The sequence below is a fragment of the Miscanthus floridulus genome, chromosome 9 (genome assembly GCF_019320115.1).
Source record: "Miscanthus floridulus cultivar M001 chromosome 9, ASM1932011v1, whole genome shotgun sequence".
Taxonomy (NCBI): Eukaryota; Viridiplantae; Streptophyta; class Magnoliopsida; order Poales; family Poaceae; genus Miscanthus; species Miscanthus floridulus.
Genome location: NC_089588.1, coordinates 1,759,581 through 1,779,937, shown reverse-complemented (window position 1 = coordinate 1,779,937; position 20,357 = coordinate 1,759,581). Strand labels below are relative to the sequence as shown.

At 44.8% G+C, this 20,357-nt stretch overlaps 2 protein-coding genes and 1 pseudogene across 3 annotated transcripts; 2 read left to right on the top strand and 1 right to left on the bottom strand.

The window, feature by feature from the left end:
* Positions 1 to 1,538: 1,538 nt before the first annotated feature.
* On the top strand, positions 1,539 to 3,173 carry LOC136483276 (transcription factor LHW-like). Of its 2 annotated transcripts, none has more exons than XM_066480284.1 (3): positions 1,539 to 2,263; positions 2,652 to 2,822; positions 2,941 to 3,173. In XM_066480284.1, the coding sequence occupies exons 1-3, from the start codon at positions 2,172 to 2,174 to the stop codon at positions 3,077 to 3,079; spliced, it is 402 nt and encodes a 133-aa protein (XP_066336381.1). In that variant the 5' UTR covers positions 1,539 to 2,171; the 3' UTR covers positions 3,080 to 3,173. The 2 variants fall into 2 exon arrangements, with proteins under 2 accessions (XP_066336381.1, XP_066336382.1); XM_066480285.1 differs by having other exon boundaries at positions 1,548 to 2,263; positions 2,998 to 3,173.
* A 115-nt stretch (positions 3,174 to 3,288) lies between these two features.
* Positions 3,289 to 10,488, top strand: LOC136483273 (transcription factor LHW-like). The gene is made up of 7 exons (XM_066480283.1): positions 3,289 to 3,442; positions 3,520 to 3,579; positions 7,439 to 9,073; positions 9,183 to 9,284; positions 9,447 to 9,587; positions 9,676 to 9,801; positions 9,977 to 10,488. Exons 1-7 carry the CDS (start codon positions 3,413 to 3,415, stop codon positions 10,133 to 10,135), a joined length of 2,253 nt encoding a protein of 750 aa, XP_066336380.1. The 5' UTR covers positions 3,289 to 3,412; the 3' UTR covers positions 10,136 to 10,488.
* Positions 10,489 to 10,957: 469 nt separating this feature from the next.
* LOC136483275 (BEL1-like homeodomain protein 1) lies at positions 10,958 to 16,353 on the bottom strand (annotated as a pseudogene).
* Positions 16,354 to 20,357: the final 4,004 nt, after the last annotated feature.

The following is a 20,357-nucleotide window of genomic DNA, read 5'->3' as shown; positions in this document are numbered from 1 at the left end:
GAGAGAATGGTCTTTTCAGAAACTGATGGGACCAAACTATATAACCCCTCTTCCAAAAGTGAACAAGATCAAACGACAAAGATCTCGTTTAGTAAAAGTAGAATTTTAGTAGTAAGCAACAAGCATGGATTGACGTATGCGTGTCTCCAATTTGATTGCTAGTCAAGCGTCTCTAACCACTACAAGCATCTCAGTTAAGTCCAGCAAGATAAAGTAGACAGAGATTAGAGATAAACGAGTTACTTAATCATCAGGATTAGGTCTTGTCTGAATCTGAATGCAGGAATTCCATGAAAAACAAAAAAGTTCAATTTCCGTATAAATGGAAGAAAGTTGTCCTTGTATTAACCTCTGGCCTAATTTAGGTTCTAATCAAATGATTACCGTGCATAGCCTCAATTATTCACTAAATACAACTTTACTGAAAAAGGTTCCAATCTAGCAAAGGCACAGGCAGCATTGCCATCTGAATGGCTTATCTATACACTTTGCTTTCACTCGCCTTTATGCAAGAAAAAGAAATACCACTATACTATATAGTATTTGTTAAAAATCTAAACTGTCCCACCACCCCCTCAAAAGCATACACGACCGCATAATTTGCACTCCAAGAACGCCTTTCTGAAGGTCCATATAGTCATCATTGCTAATGCTCCGCAGTATGATGAGGGTGTAGATCAGAATGTGTACAACTATGTAGTACTAGGAGTATATATATATATATTCACAAAGCAACTAGCAATACTCTAGTTTTGTGTTTCTGACACATGTCATATTCCAATTGTGCTGCTTTTTTCTTCTTTATATTATCCAGATATTGTCTTGTTTGAAGCAACTTTTAGCAGTTGCACTGGTGTAAAGCTTTGCACAAAGTTGTGACAGGTGGAAATTAAAATGGCAATGGCATTGGAGATAAATGAACAAGAATGAAAGGGGGACAGTGATCTTGATTTTCCAGCTGTTGTTCTTGTTTACTGCAAGATAAGGGCAACTAACGTGATGCTGATGCCTTGGGTTAATGTAAGACAAAAAGACGGCAAAAAGTGACATTAGCTAATATGCAACCAGAGTGTGGCAATTCCAAAAGGTCTCACGGATCAGGGTGCAACTGTTGATTACTCCCTACATTAAAAAAATGACATCTTTTATCTAGAAATGATCAAATTTGTGGACTCTAATTAATGATTTTTTAAACTAAGTTGATTAATCCGTGTTCTTACAGGGCTACAATTTTAAGAGACATGAGTTTAGAAGTTTGTGAAAATTTTAGGACCTACTCTGTGCATCTAATTAATTTTTTTATTTTTATAGTTTCTGTCCCTTTTAACATAATAATCATATATATAATCTATAACCTATATTCTAGTTGATATAAACTCCAGGTTACCAATTTTTTCTATGTTTTATTTATATTGATTTTTTTTCATGGATTAGCCATAGGGACTGGTCATAAAAAGCATGGATTTGCTAAGAATAAAAGGGCAGCTAAAGTAATTCCCCATTTTACCCTTTGTGGACGGAATGATGGATGTCTCGGGAGCCGCGAAGGCAGAAAAAAAAGGGGGAAAGAAAAAGGAAGGCAAATTAAGCAGCAAGGAGGACGAAAGCGAGCGAGAGACACACACAACAGTGACACCACCACAAGCAAGGAGAGGCAGCAGAGCAGACCATAGAGAGTGGAGAGTGGAGAGCAGCCAGCAGCAGCAGCAAGGCTGAGCCGCCGTCAGCTGAGTGCTAGAGCATCCGCCAGTCCCAGTCCGTGGCGGCAGCAGCTAGCGACAAGGCTGAATCCGAGAGGAGCGCGCGCCGCAGCCGCCGTGGCTGCCGCCGCCGCCGCCAACGCCGCCGCTTGTGAGAGGCGCTCGACTTGTATTCCCGAGGAGGGCGACGACCCCCGCGCGGTAAAGGAGTTGACCACTGGCCCCGCCCTGTGATGGCTGCTGCCCGTGCCCCGGCGGCGAGGGGACGCGTAGGTGCTCCGGAGGCGACGGCGTGGAGGGGCGGCGGTCTCCGCGCGAAGCAGGCCGGGCGCGCCAGCTGCCGCGGCGCCTAGAGCGAGCGCCTGGACGCGGTCTCTCTCGCAGTCCGAGTCGGAGCTAGGGTTTTGGCGCGGAGGGAGCGCCGGGGTTCTGGTTCTAGCGGAGCGGCTGGTGGAAGGGGGGAAACGGGAGATGGCGGTCGGGGACGCGCTGCGACGGCTGTGCGAGGAGATTGGGTGGTCCTACGCCGTCTTCTGGAAGGCCATCGGCGCCGCCGACCCTGTGTAAGCCGCCGCCTCCACTGTTTCCTCAGATTTTTCTTTGGTGTTTAAGCTCATCCTCCCTCTGAATCTTGTAAAAATCTAAGCTTTTTTTTTTTGTCATTGTGCGCATTTTTCTTCGTTGGTGTCCTCCTGCTCGTTCTCGTAAGAAAGTTTTTTTTTTTTTTCTTTGTGCTCATTCAGTCATTCTTTTTCCAAAGTGTCAAGTTTTCGTTGCTACTCTGTTCTGGAAGCTCGAAGTTTCGAAGATGGGAATATCTGAGCTCAAAATCGAACAATTTCCTGCAAATTTCAGATTCCTATGGTTGAATAGTTGGGGGCGGGCTCTGAGCTTAGCTGCTGCGGCTCATTTTCCTGTCATCCAATCTCATTTCCCCCTTGAAATGCGCAGGCATTTGGTGCGGGAGGACGGCTACTGTGGCCACACGTCGTGCGCTGTCGGATCTGAGCCTTCTGAATCTCTGCCCAGCGACGCCGCCGGGTGCTCTGTTCCTGCTGCTGACACCATCTGCTCGCTTGTTAACAACGTTATGGCGTCGCAGGTTCATGTCGTCGGACAAGGGTAAGCAAAAGCAGCCGCACCCAGCCATTTCTTTCTCTTATTTACTCCTCCCCGCATTTTTTGGGTTAGACAGAATCTTCACCTTCTTGGTTTGGCCACTCCATCTTCTTGCTCCTAGGTTGCTCCTTGGATTATCGGATTCATGGCGGCTATACCCTGTGTTTTGTTTTGGCAGGACCGTAGGCCGTGCCGCGTTCAGTGGCAATCACCAATGGATCGTCCACGGTACTACCAATGGTCACGGGCTCTCCTCCTGAGGTACGGCCAGTACTGAGTGCTTCGCCCCTTCTGAATTCTCCAGTGAAATAAATGCGAACCCAATTTCAGTTTTGTCTGGTTCCATTTTGCTGCCACCTCATTTAAAGCAGTGTGGGGGTACTTTAACTTTTGTCAGTTAGCGCACTGGACCAAAAATAGTGGCAAATGACGCAAGCAGCCTGTTGTAAATTATGATTGTGAAAAAAAAGAGAGAGAAGATCTTACTCCAAGTTTGTCTTTAACTATATTCTATCCAATTGGGTGTTGTGTTTTCTTAACCCGGGTTTCAAGATCTTACACCATGTTTACCAATTTCATAGGTTGCTGCTGAGATGAACAATCAGTTCAGAGTTGGCATCCAGGTGGGTAGAACTGAAATGGTAAAAAGTATATAGTCGCCATGTGCTTCTGGACCTCATTCTGAACTTTTGCTGTGCAGACTATTGCGATCATTCCTGTGCTGCCACGGGGGGTCCTACAATTAGGCTCTACTGGTTTGGTAAGGCCACAAAGCTCTAGATCATGCTAGAAAAGTAGAGAAATTGTTGAATTATTCGTCAAAGTTGTTGAACGCTGAAATTTCTATGTAAAGAATATAACTATCACACTAGGCTATGGAAAAGTAATTCTCCATCTATGGATGGTTGTGGAAGGTGGGAAAAAAACAATAGTGCATTGCTGAATGAGTACATGTCATTAAAATTTTGGATATGGAAACTACAAGACACGATGTTTGGGCCATGCTGGTCCAAATCTGAAAACCTATCTTTATGCTACTGCAAATTTCATAATGTCATTGCAAATTCATGGTGAAATTCATGACATACATCTCTCGTATCCTCATTCCTGATGGAACATCTAGAAACCGTACAACTACAACATAGCCTTTCAGTCCCAAATAATTTGGGATAGGCTAGAGTTAAAACCCACCAAGAGCCCCAAGTTCAGACACTTCAACAGCTGCTTTTCAAGCACTCCTATTCAAACATAGATTTCTAGGTATATCCCAAGTTTTCAAATATCTTTTTATTGCCCCCCTATGTCAATTTCGGTCTTACTCTATCTCTTCTCATACTATTAGTTTGGCTTAGGACTCCCAATGCACTGATGCCTCTGGAGGTCTTCTTTGAACATGGCCAAACCACCTCAACCGATGTTGGATAAGCATTTCTTCAATTGGTGCTACCTTTAGGCGATCACGTATATCATCGTTCCGAACTCGGTCCATTCTTGTGTGACCATAGATCCATCGCAACATACGTATTTCTGCAACACTCAGTTGTTGAACATGTCGAATCTTTGTAGGCCAACATTCTGCTCCATACAACATAGCCGGTCTAATCGCCGTTCTATAAAACTTGCCTTTAGCTTTTGTGGTACCCTCTTGTCACAGAGAATGCCAGAAGCTTGTCGCCACTTGATCCACCCTGCTTTGATTCTATGGCTAACGTCCACATCAATATCTCTATTCCTCTGTAGCATCGATCCCAGATACCGAAAGGTATCCTTTTTAGGCATTACTTGACCTTCCAAACTCACATCTCTCTGTTCCTGTGCAGTTCTGTCAAAGTCGTATCTCATGTATTCGGTTTTAGTTCTGCTCAATCTAAAACCTTTAGATTCAAGGGTCTGCCACCATAACTCTAGTTTCCTACTTACTCTCGCCTGGCTTTCGTCTACTAACACTACATCATCAGCGAACAACATACACCAAGGGATATCCTCTTGTATGTTCCTGGTAACCTCATCCATTGCCAAGGCAAAGAGATACGGGCTTAAGGCTGACCCTTGATGAAGTTCAATTTTAATCGGGAAGTAATCTGTGTTACCATCGTTTGTTCGAACAATAGTCACAACATTGTTATACATGTCCTTGATGAGGGTCACGTACTTTGATGGGACTCTATGTTTGTCCAAAGCCCACCACATAACATTTCTTGGTATCTTGTTATAAGCCTTCTTCAAGTCAATGAAAACCATGTGGAGGTGCTTCTTCTGCTCTCTAAACCGCTCCATAACTTGTCTTATTAAGAAGATTGCTTCTGTGGTTGACCTTCCGAGCATGAAATCAAATTGGTTTGTTGATATCTGCGTCGTTTCTCAGCAGGCGTTGCTCGATGACTCTCTCCTATAACTTCATAGTGTGGCTTATCAACTTAATTTCTCGATAATTAGTACAACTTTGGATATCTCCTTGTTCTTGTAGATTGGTAACCAATATGCTTCTTCTCCATTCCTCAGGCATCTTGTTTGATCGAAAGATATTGTTGAACATCTTGGTTAGCCATGATATAGCTATATCCCCGAGACATCTCCACACCTTGATTGGGATACCATCAGGGCCATCGCTTTGTCCCTTTTCAAGGCTTCTCTAACCTCCGATTCTTGAATCCTCCGCACAAAGCGCCTGTTAGTGTCATCAAACGAGTCGTCCAGCTGAACGTGGTGTTCTCGTTCTCATCATTGAACAATTTATCAAAATACTCTTGCCATCTATGTCTGATTTCATCCTCCTTCACCAAGAGCTGCTCCCTCTCATTCTTTATGCACTTGATTTGGTTGAAGTCTCTTGTCTTCCTATCGCGAGCCCTAGCCATCCTATAAATGTCGTTCTCTTCTTTCTTCGTACTCAAACGTTGGTAAAGGTCCTCATAGGCCTATCCCTTTGTCCTCACTCACCGCTCGTTTTGCAGTCTTCTTTGCCACCTTGTACTTCTCTATGTTGTCTGCACACCTGTCATGATACAAGCGCTTATATCACTCATTCTTTTCCTTAATAGCCTTTTACACATATTCATTCCACCACCAAGTGTCTTTCGAGTCGCATCCACTCCCTTTGGTCACTCCAAGCACCTCTGAAGCAACATTCCGAACGCATGTTGCCATCTTCTCCCACATGCTGTTTGCATCGTCTTCATCCTTCCAAGGGCCCTCTTCAATGACCTTTTTCTTAAAGACCTTTGATGCCCCCTTCTAATTTTCACCACTTCGTTCTAGCAACTCTAGCTTGTTTGTTCCCATGAGCTTGCATCCGAAAGTAGAAGTCAGCCACCACCAGCTTGTGTTGAGCGACCACACATTCTCCAGGTATCACCTTACAGTCCACGTATGTTCGTTTATCCCTCCTTCTTGTAAGGTAAAAGTCGATTTGACTAGAGTACTGACCGCTACTAAAGGTCACTAAATGGGACTGTCTCTTATGAAAGAAAGTGTTTACTATCATCAGATCAAAAGCTATGGCGAAGTCTAAGACTTACTCTTTCTCCTGGTTCCTACTACCATATTCGAAACCCCCATGAACCGCCTCGAAACCTGCACTTGATGTACCTACATGGCCACTAAGATCACCTCCTATAAAGAGCTTCTTGCTACTAGGGACAACTCTAACCAAGCGATCTAAATCTTCCCAGAAAAGCCACTTTGCACTCTCATCATGGCATACTTGGGGGGCATACGCACTAATTACGTTTAAGACCATATCACTAATGACAAGTTTAACTCAGATGATCCTATCCCCTTGCCTTCTCACCTCCACCACACCATCATTGAGGCTCTTATTAATCAAAACTCCTACTCTATTTTTATTTGAAGTTGTCCCTGTGTACTAGAGCTTAAAGTCGGTATTGTCCACCTCCTTCGCCTTCTGCCCCTTTCATTTAGTCTTTTGGACGCATAAGATATTTACACGCCTCCTAACTGCTGTGTCCACTAACTCCCTTAACGTACCTGTAAGGGACTCTACATTCTAGCTACCTAAACGGATCCTAATTGCTTCGATTAGCTTCCTTACCCTTCGCACCCGCCGAGGTTGGTGTGAAGACCCTTGCTCATTTTGCACCACACCCGGGCGCTGATGTGGCGCGCCACTAAGGATGCGACGACCCGATCCTTGCTCACTTGACACCGTTTCCAGATCGGGACACGGCGCGTCACGGGGGTGACGACCCGGCCCTTACTCATCTAACACCATACCCGGGTTCCGACATGGCGCGTCGCTAAAAGGGTTACGCCCCAACGGGATTCTTTTGAGTTTCATCTCCATAAAAGTGGCTAAGTTTTTACATTGGCTCGTCACGCCTAACACAACCCTCCTCCTTTACCAGGGCTTGGGACCTGCTTTGTTGGGATACCAAAGGCGCCCCACCATAGGCGGAGTTGAACATCTAGAAACCTTGGCACATAAAAATTTGCCACTATACATTGTATCCTTTTGTTGTGCTTAGTGCTGGAAATTGTTGCGAAGAACATAAAAGATCTCGAAATCATTGTTTCAACTTCCCTGTGATGGTTGGTAGTAGGGTTTTCTTGCTTGCTCTCTAAATATTTGAAAGTTGAAATAATCAGCTGATTTATGGCAGGTTATGGAAAACACAAATTTTGTGATGTTTGCAAAGAAGTTGTGTTCTCATCTAAACAACCGTTCAAGCATGGCTGTATCTGCTTCAGCTAAGAACAGTTCAAGTCAGCATGGTCAGTCACGTCCTGATACTGCAACTGTGTCAACTAGCACACCGCCACATGCATTGCTGAATGCATCTTTGCTTAAGGTTGTGCAACAGAATGGCCACCCTGTTAGAGAGCACACTGTCTATGCTGAGCCTGATCTTCGGTTTATACAACAAGCATCCTTCTGCGAGACCCAATTTGGAAGAAATTTACGGAGTGTTGGTATGAACTCAAATTTGACCTCCCCAAGCTTGACATCAGTTAAAAATCAGTCACTCTTGATGAACAACATTGGGCAGTTACAGTTGAATAATAATGCACATTCAACAGCAGATTTGGCAATGGCAAGAGATATCATATTAAAATCCCTTGTGCGTCATGACTCTTCTGTCTGTGAAAATACAAACATGAATATGCATCATGGAAGATATGTGGTATCCAATGATATAAATGGTCCTGGGAATTTTGATTTTCTCCCTGTAGGTGCTAGAGCAAGCAGAGCCAACTTATCTACCAGTGTATCGAGTCAAATATTGGACCACGCATCAGGAACATTGCAGCAGAAACAGTCTCTAGTTCCGTTCAAGGTTCCCCAATCTTCTGAATTGGCTAAGAAAATGGAGAACCCTGAAAGTAGGCCATTTCAAACTCCTTCAGTTCGAACTTCTGAATCTGATGGTCAGGTTTCTAACTGTTTCAACATGGACCAAGAGAATCTATTGAGTAGGTCAAACAATGTCCGACAAGACCAAAAGATTAATAGATTTAGTGATCCAAGTGCTAATGTCAGCACGCAGAGAATGAAGAACAGGGATGGATGTGAGGCAGGAATGCCCATTGAGAGAGCTTCCTCGTTGCTCGTGGAGCCTGCTGCAGATAATGACTTGTTTGATATGTTTGGTTCTGAATTTCATCAGTTCTCCCACAATGTTGGTGCTGATTTGGTCTCCTGGAGTGGTACAGAGTCTCAGAATTCAGATAGAGATGTCCCTGAGTCATCAATATATCTCAATAGCTCACCCCTTTTCAGTTCACTAGACAATGAGCTTCACTATTCTGGTATCTTATCACTAACTGATACTGATCAGCTATTGGATGCTGTCATCTCAAATGTCAATCCAACTGGAAAACAGTGTACTGATGATAGTGCTTCTTGCAAGACTGCATTGACGGATGTTCCTAGCACATCTCATCTTGGTTCAGTAGACTTGAAGAGATGTGAGTCCTCCGGCATGCCTTCCATGCTAATTAAGCACGAATTGGCACAGTTTGTTAAACAGCCATGTCTCTTTGATAAATCTGAGGAGGGTTGTCTTTCCCAAAATAATGGAATGCACAAATCTCAGATACGTCTTTGGATTGAGAGCGGTCAGAACATGAAATGTGAAAGTGCTTCGACTTCTAATAGCAAAGGTCTTGATACTCCAAGCAAGGCAAATCGCAAGAGATCTCGACAAGGAGAAAGTCCTAAGCCACGACCTAAGGACCGGCAACTTATACAGGACCGTATTAAAGAGCTACGTGAGCTTGTACCGAATGGGGCAAAGGTATGCTCTTGCATGAATTCTCTGATGATAATTTGAAAGTTTTAATCATATATCTTATCTGCAAACTATCTGCAATAGTGTACTAACAATTGCAAATTTTTGTCAATAGTGTAGCATTGATGGTTTGTTGGAGAAGACAGTTAAGCACATGCTTTTCTTACAAAGTGTGACGAAGAATGCAGACAAGCTCAAGGACTCTACTGAGTCTAAGGTATGCACAATCTTTACAGTCTTAGTTTTCGCCTTTTGGGTTATGATATGTCTAAGATAGATAGTAATGATATAGCTTACCTGACGAGGGGGAATCTCAAAATATTTTACTTAATCTTCCATAGTTGGAAAATGTGCTTAATACAAAGTCTTCTTCAACCAGATACTTGGTAGTGAAAATGGCCCCCTTTGGAAAGACTACTTTGAAGGTGGGGCAACCTGGGCTTTCGATGTCGGCTCTCAGTCTATGACATGTCCAATCATTGTTGAGGATCTTGACCGACCTCGTCAGATGCTTGTGGAGGTAATGACTAGTCTACTACTTATTGTTTATTGTACTATGATGTTTCACCAGAGCACAAGTAATTGTGATGACTTGGTTCCCTCTGCAGATGCTTTGCGAGGACAGAGGAATCTTCTTGGAGATAGCTGATTTCATCAAAGGACTTGGATTGACTATCTTGAGGGGTGTGATGGAAATGCGCAAAAGTAAAATCTGGGCAAGATTTACTGTTGAGGTAATACAGCTAAATTGGATACTTAGGATGCTTTCAGTTCAAAATCTAAAGTAATAAACAGTACCAGAATGGAAATCCAAAGTTATGAGATTATGCTGATGAATACTTTTTTTCTATGGATTTATGTTGCTGTTGATTTGTTGATTTCCTTACTGATTGAGGCTGTTTTGTGCAGGCGAACCGGGACGTAACCAGAATGGAAATCTTTCTATCGCTTGTGCGCTTACTGGAGCCAAATTGTGATGGCAGTGGAGTGGCAGAGAACGCTAACAACATGAACATGCCTCTTGGTTTGGTGCGCCAACCTGTCATCCCAGCAACAGGCCGCATCTAATGAGACTATAGAGCAAACCCTCAAGCATCTTCCAAGTGCTAAGAGCAGGAGCTCAGCTAACTTCTGCCATGACTAGCATCACCAATATGCCAGTGCACCACCTGCTTTTCTGAGACATCTTAATCTGTGCAAATGTGGCATCCTTCATGAGACCAGATCGCAGAAATGGAAGAAGGAAAAGAAGGCAAGAGTGATCATTAGGCAGTGTTTTGTTTGTATGATCTTAGTTTGTTTGTTAGTTAGCCATGTTTGGTCATATATTAGTGGATTTTTTGTACTGTTATTCAGAATGGAAATTCGTGGGTTGATTTATTTCACACAACAAAAAAGATGGAATACCACCTTTGTTATAAGTCTCCTCACATCAGACTCAGTTAGCAGCATGACTAGTGAAAAACTATCTGAGCTGAATGGTCTGCAAGTGCTGAATGGCTGCTGAACATATCAGGAGAAGGCGCTATTATAGGACACTCCTTGGCAATCGTAACAGTCTTAGTCATCATCCAGACCCAGCAATCTGCTGGTTCTGGTGCTTGTAGGCGCATCTTGTGCATGTAACTCTTCTCCTATCTTATTAATATAAGCCAGTAATCATCTCGGATCTTAAAAAAAAAACTATCTGAGCAGATTCTGTGTCATTGCTCTGATCAGGATATTGTGTTGTTAGGTGTTACTGCTGCTGCTGCCTGTCAACATTCAGAGGTAGATCATTTGATTCTACTGGAGCATAGTTATCCACAATGTCATCCAGCAGCACAAGGTGGTGCTGCCAATGAGTTGGAATGTGCTATGTTTACAGTAGTAAGCATAACAAATACTGAATTACTGCAGATAATACTAGTTGGCCAACTTCTACCACATATACTTCCAAGTCCAGTTCCAATATACCCTTTCACATACTTTACTGTATACCCCCCAATCCCTATGATCTACATATAAAATCTTGTACAATGTTTGGGTATCAACTAGTTACCAATCATCTTATACCTATATACATCGCCCCCATGATATTTATCCCATCTTTACATTCCCAAAACCTATTGTCCAAGCTTAACTGCTTTATACATGCAAGCATATTTAGGCTTGAACAACCCTTTATTTCTATACAAGCTCTAAAATAATTAATCGATGGAGAGATTGATTAATTTGCGTGGACTGACGACTGCTATGCTACGTGTCCTACGAGCTAGGCCACGAAGTCCCTCATGAGCTGCGCCGCGAACGACTTGGTGCTATGCATTTTCATGTCGTAGCCGCCGCCGGCGCCGCCGTGGCTGCCGCTGTCGGCGCCGGCCGTGGTGCTGCCCATGAGGAACGACGCGGTCTGCTCGGCGGCGCTGCCTCCGGCGCCGTGCGGGAGGCCGAGCGTCAGCGACACCCCGCCGTTCCCGGCGAACGCGAAGGCGGCAGGCTCCGTGGCGAACTGCCCGTACGGCCCCGGCGCGAACAGCGAGTACCCGCCGCCGCCGTCCTGGTGGTGGTGGTGGTGGTGGTGGTCCCTCGCGCCAGCACCGCCGCCGCCGCTCTCCATGAACTTCATGAGCAGCTCCCGGTGGCTGACCTCCTCGTGCTGCTGCCTCGCGGCCGCCGCGGCCTGCGCGTGCAGCGCGGCCATGTCGTGCACGTGGTGGAACGCCGGCGCCGGCTCGTCCCCGCGCGCCTTCTTGAGCCTCCGCCCCATCGCGTCGTCGCCGTCGTCTTCATCATAGTCATAGAACCCCGCGTGAGACTGCTGATGGTCGCCGCCTCCGCCGAGTTCGAGCAGGGAGGAGCCATGGATGCCCTTGTTGGTGGACGCGCTCTCCGCCGCCCCGCCGCCTCCCACGCGCACCGCGGACTTGGAAATGGCGTCCGCCCTCGGCGTGACGCCGTCGACAGTGTCGCCGCTCTTGATCCCGCCGCCACCGGACTTCCCCTCGTCGTTGCCACCGCCGCCGCCACCGTCCTGGTCCTTGGTCTCCTCCAGGTACATCTCCTCCACCATGGGCTTCCACAGCCGCACCCTTGCGTTGATGAACCAGTTCGACACCTAACAGGAATTAAAGAACAAGTTTTTAAAGCTAATATACACAGCCAGTAAAACAGTGAAATTGATTAGCAGGAGAAGAAAGAAAGATTCACAGCTTTACCCACCTGACTCCTGGTGAGCCCGGTTTGCTTGGCGAGCATGATCTTGTCCGAATCCTTGGGGTATCTGCGTGACGACACAGGGATCCAGTGCGGACCAATTAGATGCGGACACGATGGGGTGAGAGGCTGCATGCATGGCGCCATGGGCACGAAAGCAAGCAAGCAAGCAAAGGGCCAAACAAAGAGCAATGGAGTAGCTAGCTCGAAGGGCTTGCATTGCAGGCCCTACGTGCCACCAGCCACCTCTCGTAGTCCGTCCAACAGGAGGGAGAGTACAAGGGCTCATGATGAGCTACCAAGCTGGCTACTGCAGTGAGGATGAGATGCATGATGAGATGGAACGGGAGAACTCACGGGTGCAGGAAGTGTTCGAAGAGCCAGGCGCGGAGGATGGAGACGGAGCGCTCGGGGAGGCCGCGCTGGTGCCGCCAGGCGCCACCCTGCATCATGCCGAGCTGCTGCAGCGCGCGCTGCTGCCGGAGCTGGTGGTCGATGTAGCGGAGGCGGGACATCACGGTGCGGCCCCCGGCGGCGACGGCGGCGTCCGCGTCCTCGCCCAGCGCCCGGCTCGCCGCGCGCACCTGCGACGCGATCGCGTCCCGCAGGCACCGGAACTGCCGCGAGATGGTGCGCAGCGCCAGCGCCGTGTACGTCCGCGCCGACCCGGCGCCCGCCGCCGCCTCGAACGACGACGACACCGCCTGCATCTGCCCGTGGTACTGCCGGTACCGCTGCTCCACCTGCCATTTATCGTTGTCGACGACATCGATCGCGCCATGCGCACACAACAGTGTCAGTCAGTCGGTCAGTCATTGACCACTTCAATTCATTAATCAGGGCGTGCTACTGCTACTGCTAGCTAGCTACTGGCCTACTGCTGCTAGTAGGCTAGCTGATTAAGTAGCTAGTTAGTGATGATCCATCGAATCCAACCAACTGTTCGTCAGCAAACTCTATCAATGCTGATCGGTGCAATCGCAACCGCTACATAGCTCCTGATATGATATGTTTACTCATGCACGGAAATGATGTATATATAAAAGACACGGGGGAAAAACAAAGAGAGAGTGAATTTATGTTTTTCTTTTAATAAAGAAAATAAAAATTGGTATTTGGTAGTACTCGCATTTAGGTCGCATGCAGTACGGTGTACACTCATGATGCAGGCTATTGCAGACAAAAAGAGACACACATTTGATGAAGCAACGAATTGAAGCTTGTTTGTACTGGCATGGACAAAGTACAACCAAAAGAATGGAAGTAGTTGAGTTTAATTTATTTGCGCAATCATGCACGATCCAATCTTATCTCTTAAGGATTATTTTGTTTGCTGAAAGACCTCCACTTGCCATATATTTGTACATATTGATAGTAGAGGATATGGTTTTCATTGCCAATTGTTATGTTATTAGTTAAATATGCTCATATATATACTCTATAACTTCTATATGGCACTTTGTCTTGTATTATATTGTTTTCATTCTCTTCCACACACACACACAAAATATGTTATTGCTTTCATTTTACTATTAAACCGAACCTCTTAGTTGTTACCCCATACGCTTAAAAGTGAAATTAAGACATTTCAAAAGGAAAAAAAAGAACAGAACCTAAGTGGTGATAAGGTGTACTAATAAGAATATCTAAGTATGTAAGCTGGGAATAATTAAACCACATAATAACTAGTGTTTTCTGCGAGGTGGAAATCACAGAATTAAGTAGGGGAACAATAATTGGTATTGATACTACTACAGCAAGTTGATACAGCATGCATGCTTGATTAAGAGAAGGATTTAAAGTGGGAGAAAAGTCTGATGATATATATCCATCAAATTAAAATTAAAGCTATGCACTGTTCCAACAACTTGTGTCACTCATCTTTCAGAAAAAGAAATAGCATAACAAAGATAACCGAAAGGCAAATGGTTCCTAGCCTTTTAATACATAACACTGTGACACTGTCTTAGACTGTAGAAGCAAGCAAACAGCAAAAACATGACAAAATATCTCTCCCTGTCAAATTTGAGGCAACATAACAAAAAACTTTCATGAAAAATCAAGGACCCTCAAGGCCTCATCAACAGCAATTAAAAACAGGTTTTCTAAAAATATCTTATTTTTGAACACGATCGAGAGAAAGACATCAAATGGAAAATAACTTGTGAAATTAATATTAGTAAAGTAGTATGAATTGAAGCCATAAACTGTGCTATTTATATATACTACTGACCTCGTCAAGCATGTTGATAAGCTTGCTCTTCTTCATCTGCAGCTCCTGCCGCTCCGCGGTGGACATCTCCGCCGCGCCGCCACCGCTCTTTGCGCCGGAACCGTCATCGGTGCCGCCACCGGACACGCCCTCCGAGTCCTCCTTCTTCTTCACCGCCGCCAGGCTCTTGGTCGTCTTGTTGGCGTCCTCGACGCCCTTGCTGACGCTCACCACCTCGTCGAGCAGCTCCTGCGCGGCCTTGAGGTACTTGGAGCTCATCACCATCTGCCCCTGCGACGTGGCCGACACGCCCAGGTGGTACTTGCCGTCGTCGGTGCAGCCGGGGACGGCCACCGTGACCGGCGGCGGCGCTGCCTCGCGGGAAGACAGGCTGAGCACGGCGCTGACCCCAGCCGCTGCGGCGCCGGGAGTCTGCGCCTGCGGCGGCGGCGACGACATGTCCGCGGCCGTGGCCGCCGGGGTCCACTGGTTGTAGCCCGACGGCGGCGCCTGGAGCGGGATGCCGACGAAGTGCTGCTGCTGCGCGGCCGACGACGGAGACTGCTGGTGGTGGTGGTAGTGCGCGAAAGGACGCCGGCGTCATGGTGGTCACCGCCGAGTTGAGGAGCATCATGTTGGTCGCCCCCGGCGCGGACGCGCCGCCGTCGTCCACGTAGCCAGCGTAGCTCGGGTTCATCAGGTACAGCGTCCGCAGGCCGTCGGTGCTGGCCTGGATGTCCGTGCCGGCGCCGCCGTGGTAGTACGCCGCCATCGCCTATAGGTCGTCGTCGACGACGCCCACAAAAACCTTGGCTTTGTGCTCTTGTGAACGAAATTCTCCTCCTCACCTAATAGCTTGATGAGTGCAAGATCACAAGCTTGTGGTTTTGCCTGCAAAGAGGATCCAAGAACACGAATCGAAGAGGTTAACACGCACCTCAGAGGAAGGAACGAGGGAAGAAACAAAAAAAAAATGAAAAAGAATACCAAAGCAATGATTTGAGGAGTTTGTGGAGTGAGAAGTGAAATTGGATCCATGAAGAGTGAAGGTTGCATGGGGGAGAGAGATGTAGGGTGCAGGATGCCAGCATATGTATATATGCATGGAAAAGGAAGAACACTAAGCTAGCTAGCACTAGCTATATCTAGAAGAAGAGGAGAGAGCATGAGAGAGATGTGGAATAGGCATCAGTATCAGAAAAAATATATATTAATAAGGAAAGGAAAAGGCAGGCATCCATCTTCATCAAGTGATTTAACAAAGAAACGGGTGCACAGATGTCAACACAAGCACGCACACATACACATCACTCAGCACAGCTTCCTCCTCACCATCTCTCTCATCTCTATCTATTTCTGTATGTCACTTACATCAGGAATTGATGCAGCTCATGAGCTCCGGCACGTGCTGTCCTGTCTCTTGCACACAAGAAAATCAGCTGCCTGCCTTCACCTCTCTCTCTCCTCTATTCTCTCTATATGGGGATAGAGAATTAGAGAGAGAAGGGTTGTTGAAGATCCTAGCTAGAAAGAGGCAGGAGGAGCGAGGAAGAGGGCCGGGGAGGAGGGATGAGCAAGAAGAAGAAGGGTGATGTAAGAGTACCAAGGTATCAAGAGCATGAGATCACTCATGTCAGTGTTTGAGTGCCTGCAAGAGTTCCTTTATTTCCCTTTTGCTCTCTCTCTCTCTCTCTACAGAAGACACCGGCCTATATATCCCTCTCCTCCTTCCTGCTTCCTCCAGTCCTCTCTCATCTATCTCCTCCAGCTGAAAGGGAAAGAAGCCGGGGGACGGAGACCAGCTAGCAGGCCAATTAGCAAAGTCTTTTAGAGAGAGAGAGAGAGAGATGAAAAAGGACAGTGGAGGAGGGATACCCACCTCCCACTTCCAATATTCACACAGCCCCCACAACTTTCCCCCTACTTTTCCCTTATTATGTTCTCTCTAGATTTCTAGCTATCTACAAGATTTTTCTCTCCCCCTTCTCTCTCTCCCTCTCTTACTTTCTCTCTCATGAAGCAATGCAAAAGCATTTTTGGTGTGCAGACCCATCTGTACAGTTTTGGCCTTGGGTGACCAATTTGAGCACACAACACAATCAGAAAGGACTGGTGTGTACTAGTAGGAGTGATTGTGCCCTCAAATATCAACTGTGCATGTGGACCTTTATGTCCTGTTATTACAGGCTCAATTGACACACCTAGCTATATTGGATTGCAAATAGATCTACTTTTCATTGGAAAATTGGTTACAGTAACCTCACCCTCATTTTTTATTTGACAAGATTGTACAAAAAGAAAAGGAACTCTTTATTTTCCACAAGCACAATGATTTTGCTTAATGAAAGCTACACACCCAACAAGCTGTGATATGTTTTCCTCTTGTGTTAACCAAGACATTATATATATGTATAGGAGATATTTTATAGAATAAATAAACAAGTAGTGGCATGCATACAATAAGATATTATTTCAACGAAATTATTGGACCAATTGAATTGAGTGTTTTCCATAGGAAAGGTACTAAACAATGTTTTAAAGTTTGAAAGTCCATGTCATTTGACAATACTTTTTTCTCCTCATCATTAGTTGCAGAGAGAGCCGCCATAGTACTACTCTGAGATCTTCCAGAGACAGAGAGAAAGAGAGATTGAAGATGATCAGATGACAGGGATATACTGTCTGTGGTGTACTATTGGCACAAGGTGTGTACGTAGGCCACAGGGCACATGAATTGAGGTAGATATGGTGAGAGATGGATCACAGACGGCCGGCCAATGTACACTGACCTCCTGCATGTCCTGACTGACACAGCTGCTGGTGTGTGTGTGTGTGTGTCAGAAGAACTAGGAAACGTCCACGTCTAGGCCTTGCTATCTCACTCTTTTTTCCTTTGCCTTTTGGAAGCTGTCTAGGTCAGGATTTTAATACAGTACTTGTACTACTACAGTCTATACATACTTGTATATGGGTGTGAGAGAGATGGCTTTGCCTCTCTGTCCCTTTTGCTTTTCCCCTTTTTGCCCTCTCTCACTCTCCAAAGCCCAATCTTCAGGGTTCTGGGCATGCATGTATTGACTGTCTTTGATCCATGTCCTTTTGTTTGTTAGGGTGTTTATTTATTCACTGGTCTACTTCAAATCTTAATCTTCCTGCTAAGTGAAGGTAGCATCATGCTGTATGCTAGTCTTGTCTTTGCACTGGTGATTAAGATATATATTAGTTTGTGTTCTTTTCTCTCAGGTCAGGTGAAGGATGGCTTTGGACGTAAAGCGATTGGAAGTTCAGGAATCGAAACTTGGCTGCATGTCACTAGGAATTGATTGATATTCCAAGAAGATGGTATTATGTTCATTTTGATCAGTGACCGCATCAACAGCATTTGCAATGCAAGGACATTTTCCTTGACATTATTTGTCAGTTGTTCACTTGATTCTGGATATATATGTGTGTGTATACCCAGTGATACTGGGAAAGATATTTTGAAAAAATATCCATGATTATGTAATGCTCTTTATCAAACTAGGTTAGCTAGCTAGGGCTAGCGCATAAGCATTAATTTATTATTTATACATCTTTTGTGATTCCATTATGATGTGCCAACATGTTTCACAGTCATACATGATAAGAAATAGAGCCGAAAAGGTTCTGTAATTATCAGAAAAGGATGTCGTCCTAATCAAGAAACACACATCATTTCTGCTTGCGCACAAAAAAGGAGTGATGTTAATGTCCTTGTTGGCAATCAGCATCATCAACCGCCTCTTACGCATGACATCGCCTACGAAGTTAGTCATAGTCTATCAATTTTAACTGTTGGCAAGAAAACAATATTCAACTAGTGTATCAAGAAATCAACACAAGAAACATATGCATTTAGCAAAGAATAGAATAACTTTTGATATTAATCCATTCTGCATTCTTGAACATATTCTTTGATTTAGTTGGGGCTTACGGGCTGGGTAGATAGATGTTGAAATTTACTCAAAAGGTTGCAAAAGCAAAAGTGAAAAGGTTGCCTGACCATCCATGAAAATGATGTGTCTTCTATTATATTTTATTTTGCAAAAAAGACTACATGTACATGAATATGTTAGCCATGCAAATAACAATATGTGTGTACTGATACTCGTAAAATACCCGTTTTAAAGATTTTTTATCAATAATTTTATCGCCTACCCATAATTTTTTGAAAAAAATATTACTACTCTAATTATTATATCTTCTTGAGTATTAGTATATTGTGCCTTCAATCTCTCTCTCTCCTCTCTCTCTCCCTCCATCTCTCTACACTGCTATTACTAATATAGATTAACATGGGTCACTACAATCAGTATACCCAACATATGAAGTTTAATAGACTTTATGATGATTGGCAGGACTGATAAACCATCGCGGACTTAGCATGCTTAATTTTACCATAGCATGGTAACAAAGCCTCAAGCAATAATAGATCAAGAAGCAAGGGGAATCAAAAAGATATGGGCCCAATATACATGATAACAACTATAAATTGGGTGCATCATTATCGCTTTGCTTAGTGCATATTCTTTTTTAAAAATTAATTTCTTAGGCACAACCCACACGTCTCATCGCCGATATTTATGTGTGCCGCGAGTTCTAGCCACATAGTCCTGAACCCCTAGTTCCATTCCTTTTCCACTCCCATCATAGTGAAGCCTCCCGCTCATTGTCCTTTTCCGCCTTTTCCATGCATACTTTTTATCACCTTGTTATCTTGCTAGCTATAAAACAATGTATTCTCTATTGACTTGTAGACATCCCTATCAGTTTTGTTGGTAAGTTGGTATGGTTGTCGTGACATAGCAACAATAGTAATATAAACCAATATATTTGTTAACATTAATACATGTGTATACAAATATAAATTATGTACTTGTATTGCACAACAATTGTTGTAGTTCAAGACTGCATCCATTTTGTTTTATATGTCGTATTAGAAATTTGGGGGAAGTCTTTAGAAGTATAGTTTGACCATCAATTGCGCTTAAAGGTACTATTATTTGGTAAGAAATAAATTCATATATTTTGAAAGAATATGTATGATATGGATTGACTTATATAACTTTTATCTCCTATAAGCATACCATATGACTAATTGGCATCGAAATTTATGAAGTCTTACTTCTTTGGATTCTAATACACCGTATGTTTCAAACGGTTGGAATAGTACTGATATCCTGAGAAGATTTGTATTTACTACATATCATTTGTATTTACTACATATTCACTCGCAAATATGCATATATAAAAATACATGCTCCCTACGTTCCAAATTATTATAAGATGTTTTGACATTTCTAGATACATAGTTCTTACTATGCATCTAGATATACAATTTTGTCTAGATAGATATATAACAAAATTAAAATCAACAAAAAAAAAATCAAAATGTCTTATAATTTGAAATAAGGGAGTATAATAATATAACACGAGTAATGTGCCGGCCAGTAGAGGAGGAAAATTTGTTTACGCAAAGAAGATACAGCGGCAGGATTTAATGGTGTGCTCCTGCTGTAGCAAACCAGCAATTAAGAGACATGCGAACGCAATCACACGTGAAAAATCTAGCTAAAACCCCCGGCGTGCACGCGCTCCGTCCACGGCCGGACGTATGGGGTGGGAACGCCGACACGTCGCCCCGATCCCGCACCTGCCCCATCGCTGACTGCCGTCCGGGTCCCGCCCCGTTGGCGGCCCCACCGGTCATAGCAGCCGGCACCTGCCCGGGTCCCTTTTGGTGGTGGTGGGCTTGCCCCACTGCCAACCACCCTGACGGAGCCGCGCACCCGCGCTGGCCGCAGAGGATCCCGAGGGATTCGGTGGGGGAGGCGGCGGGCGGAAAAGGTCAAGGGGTCGCCC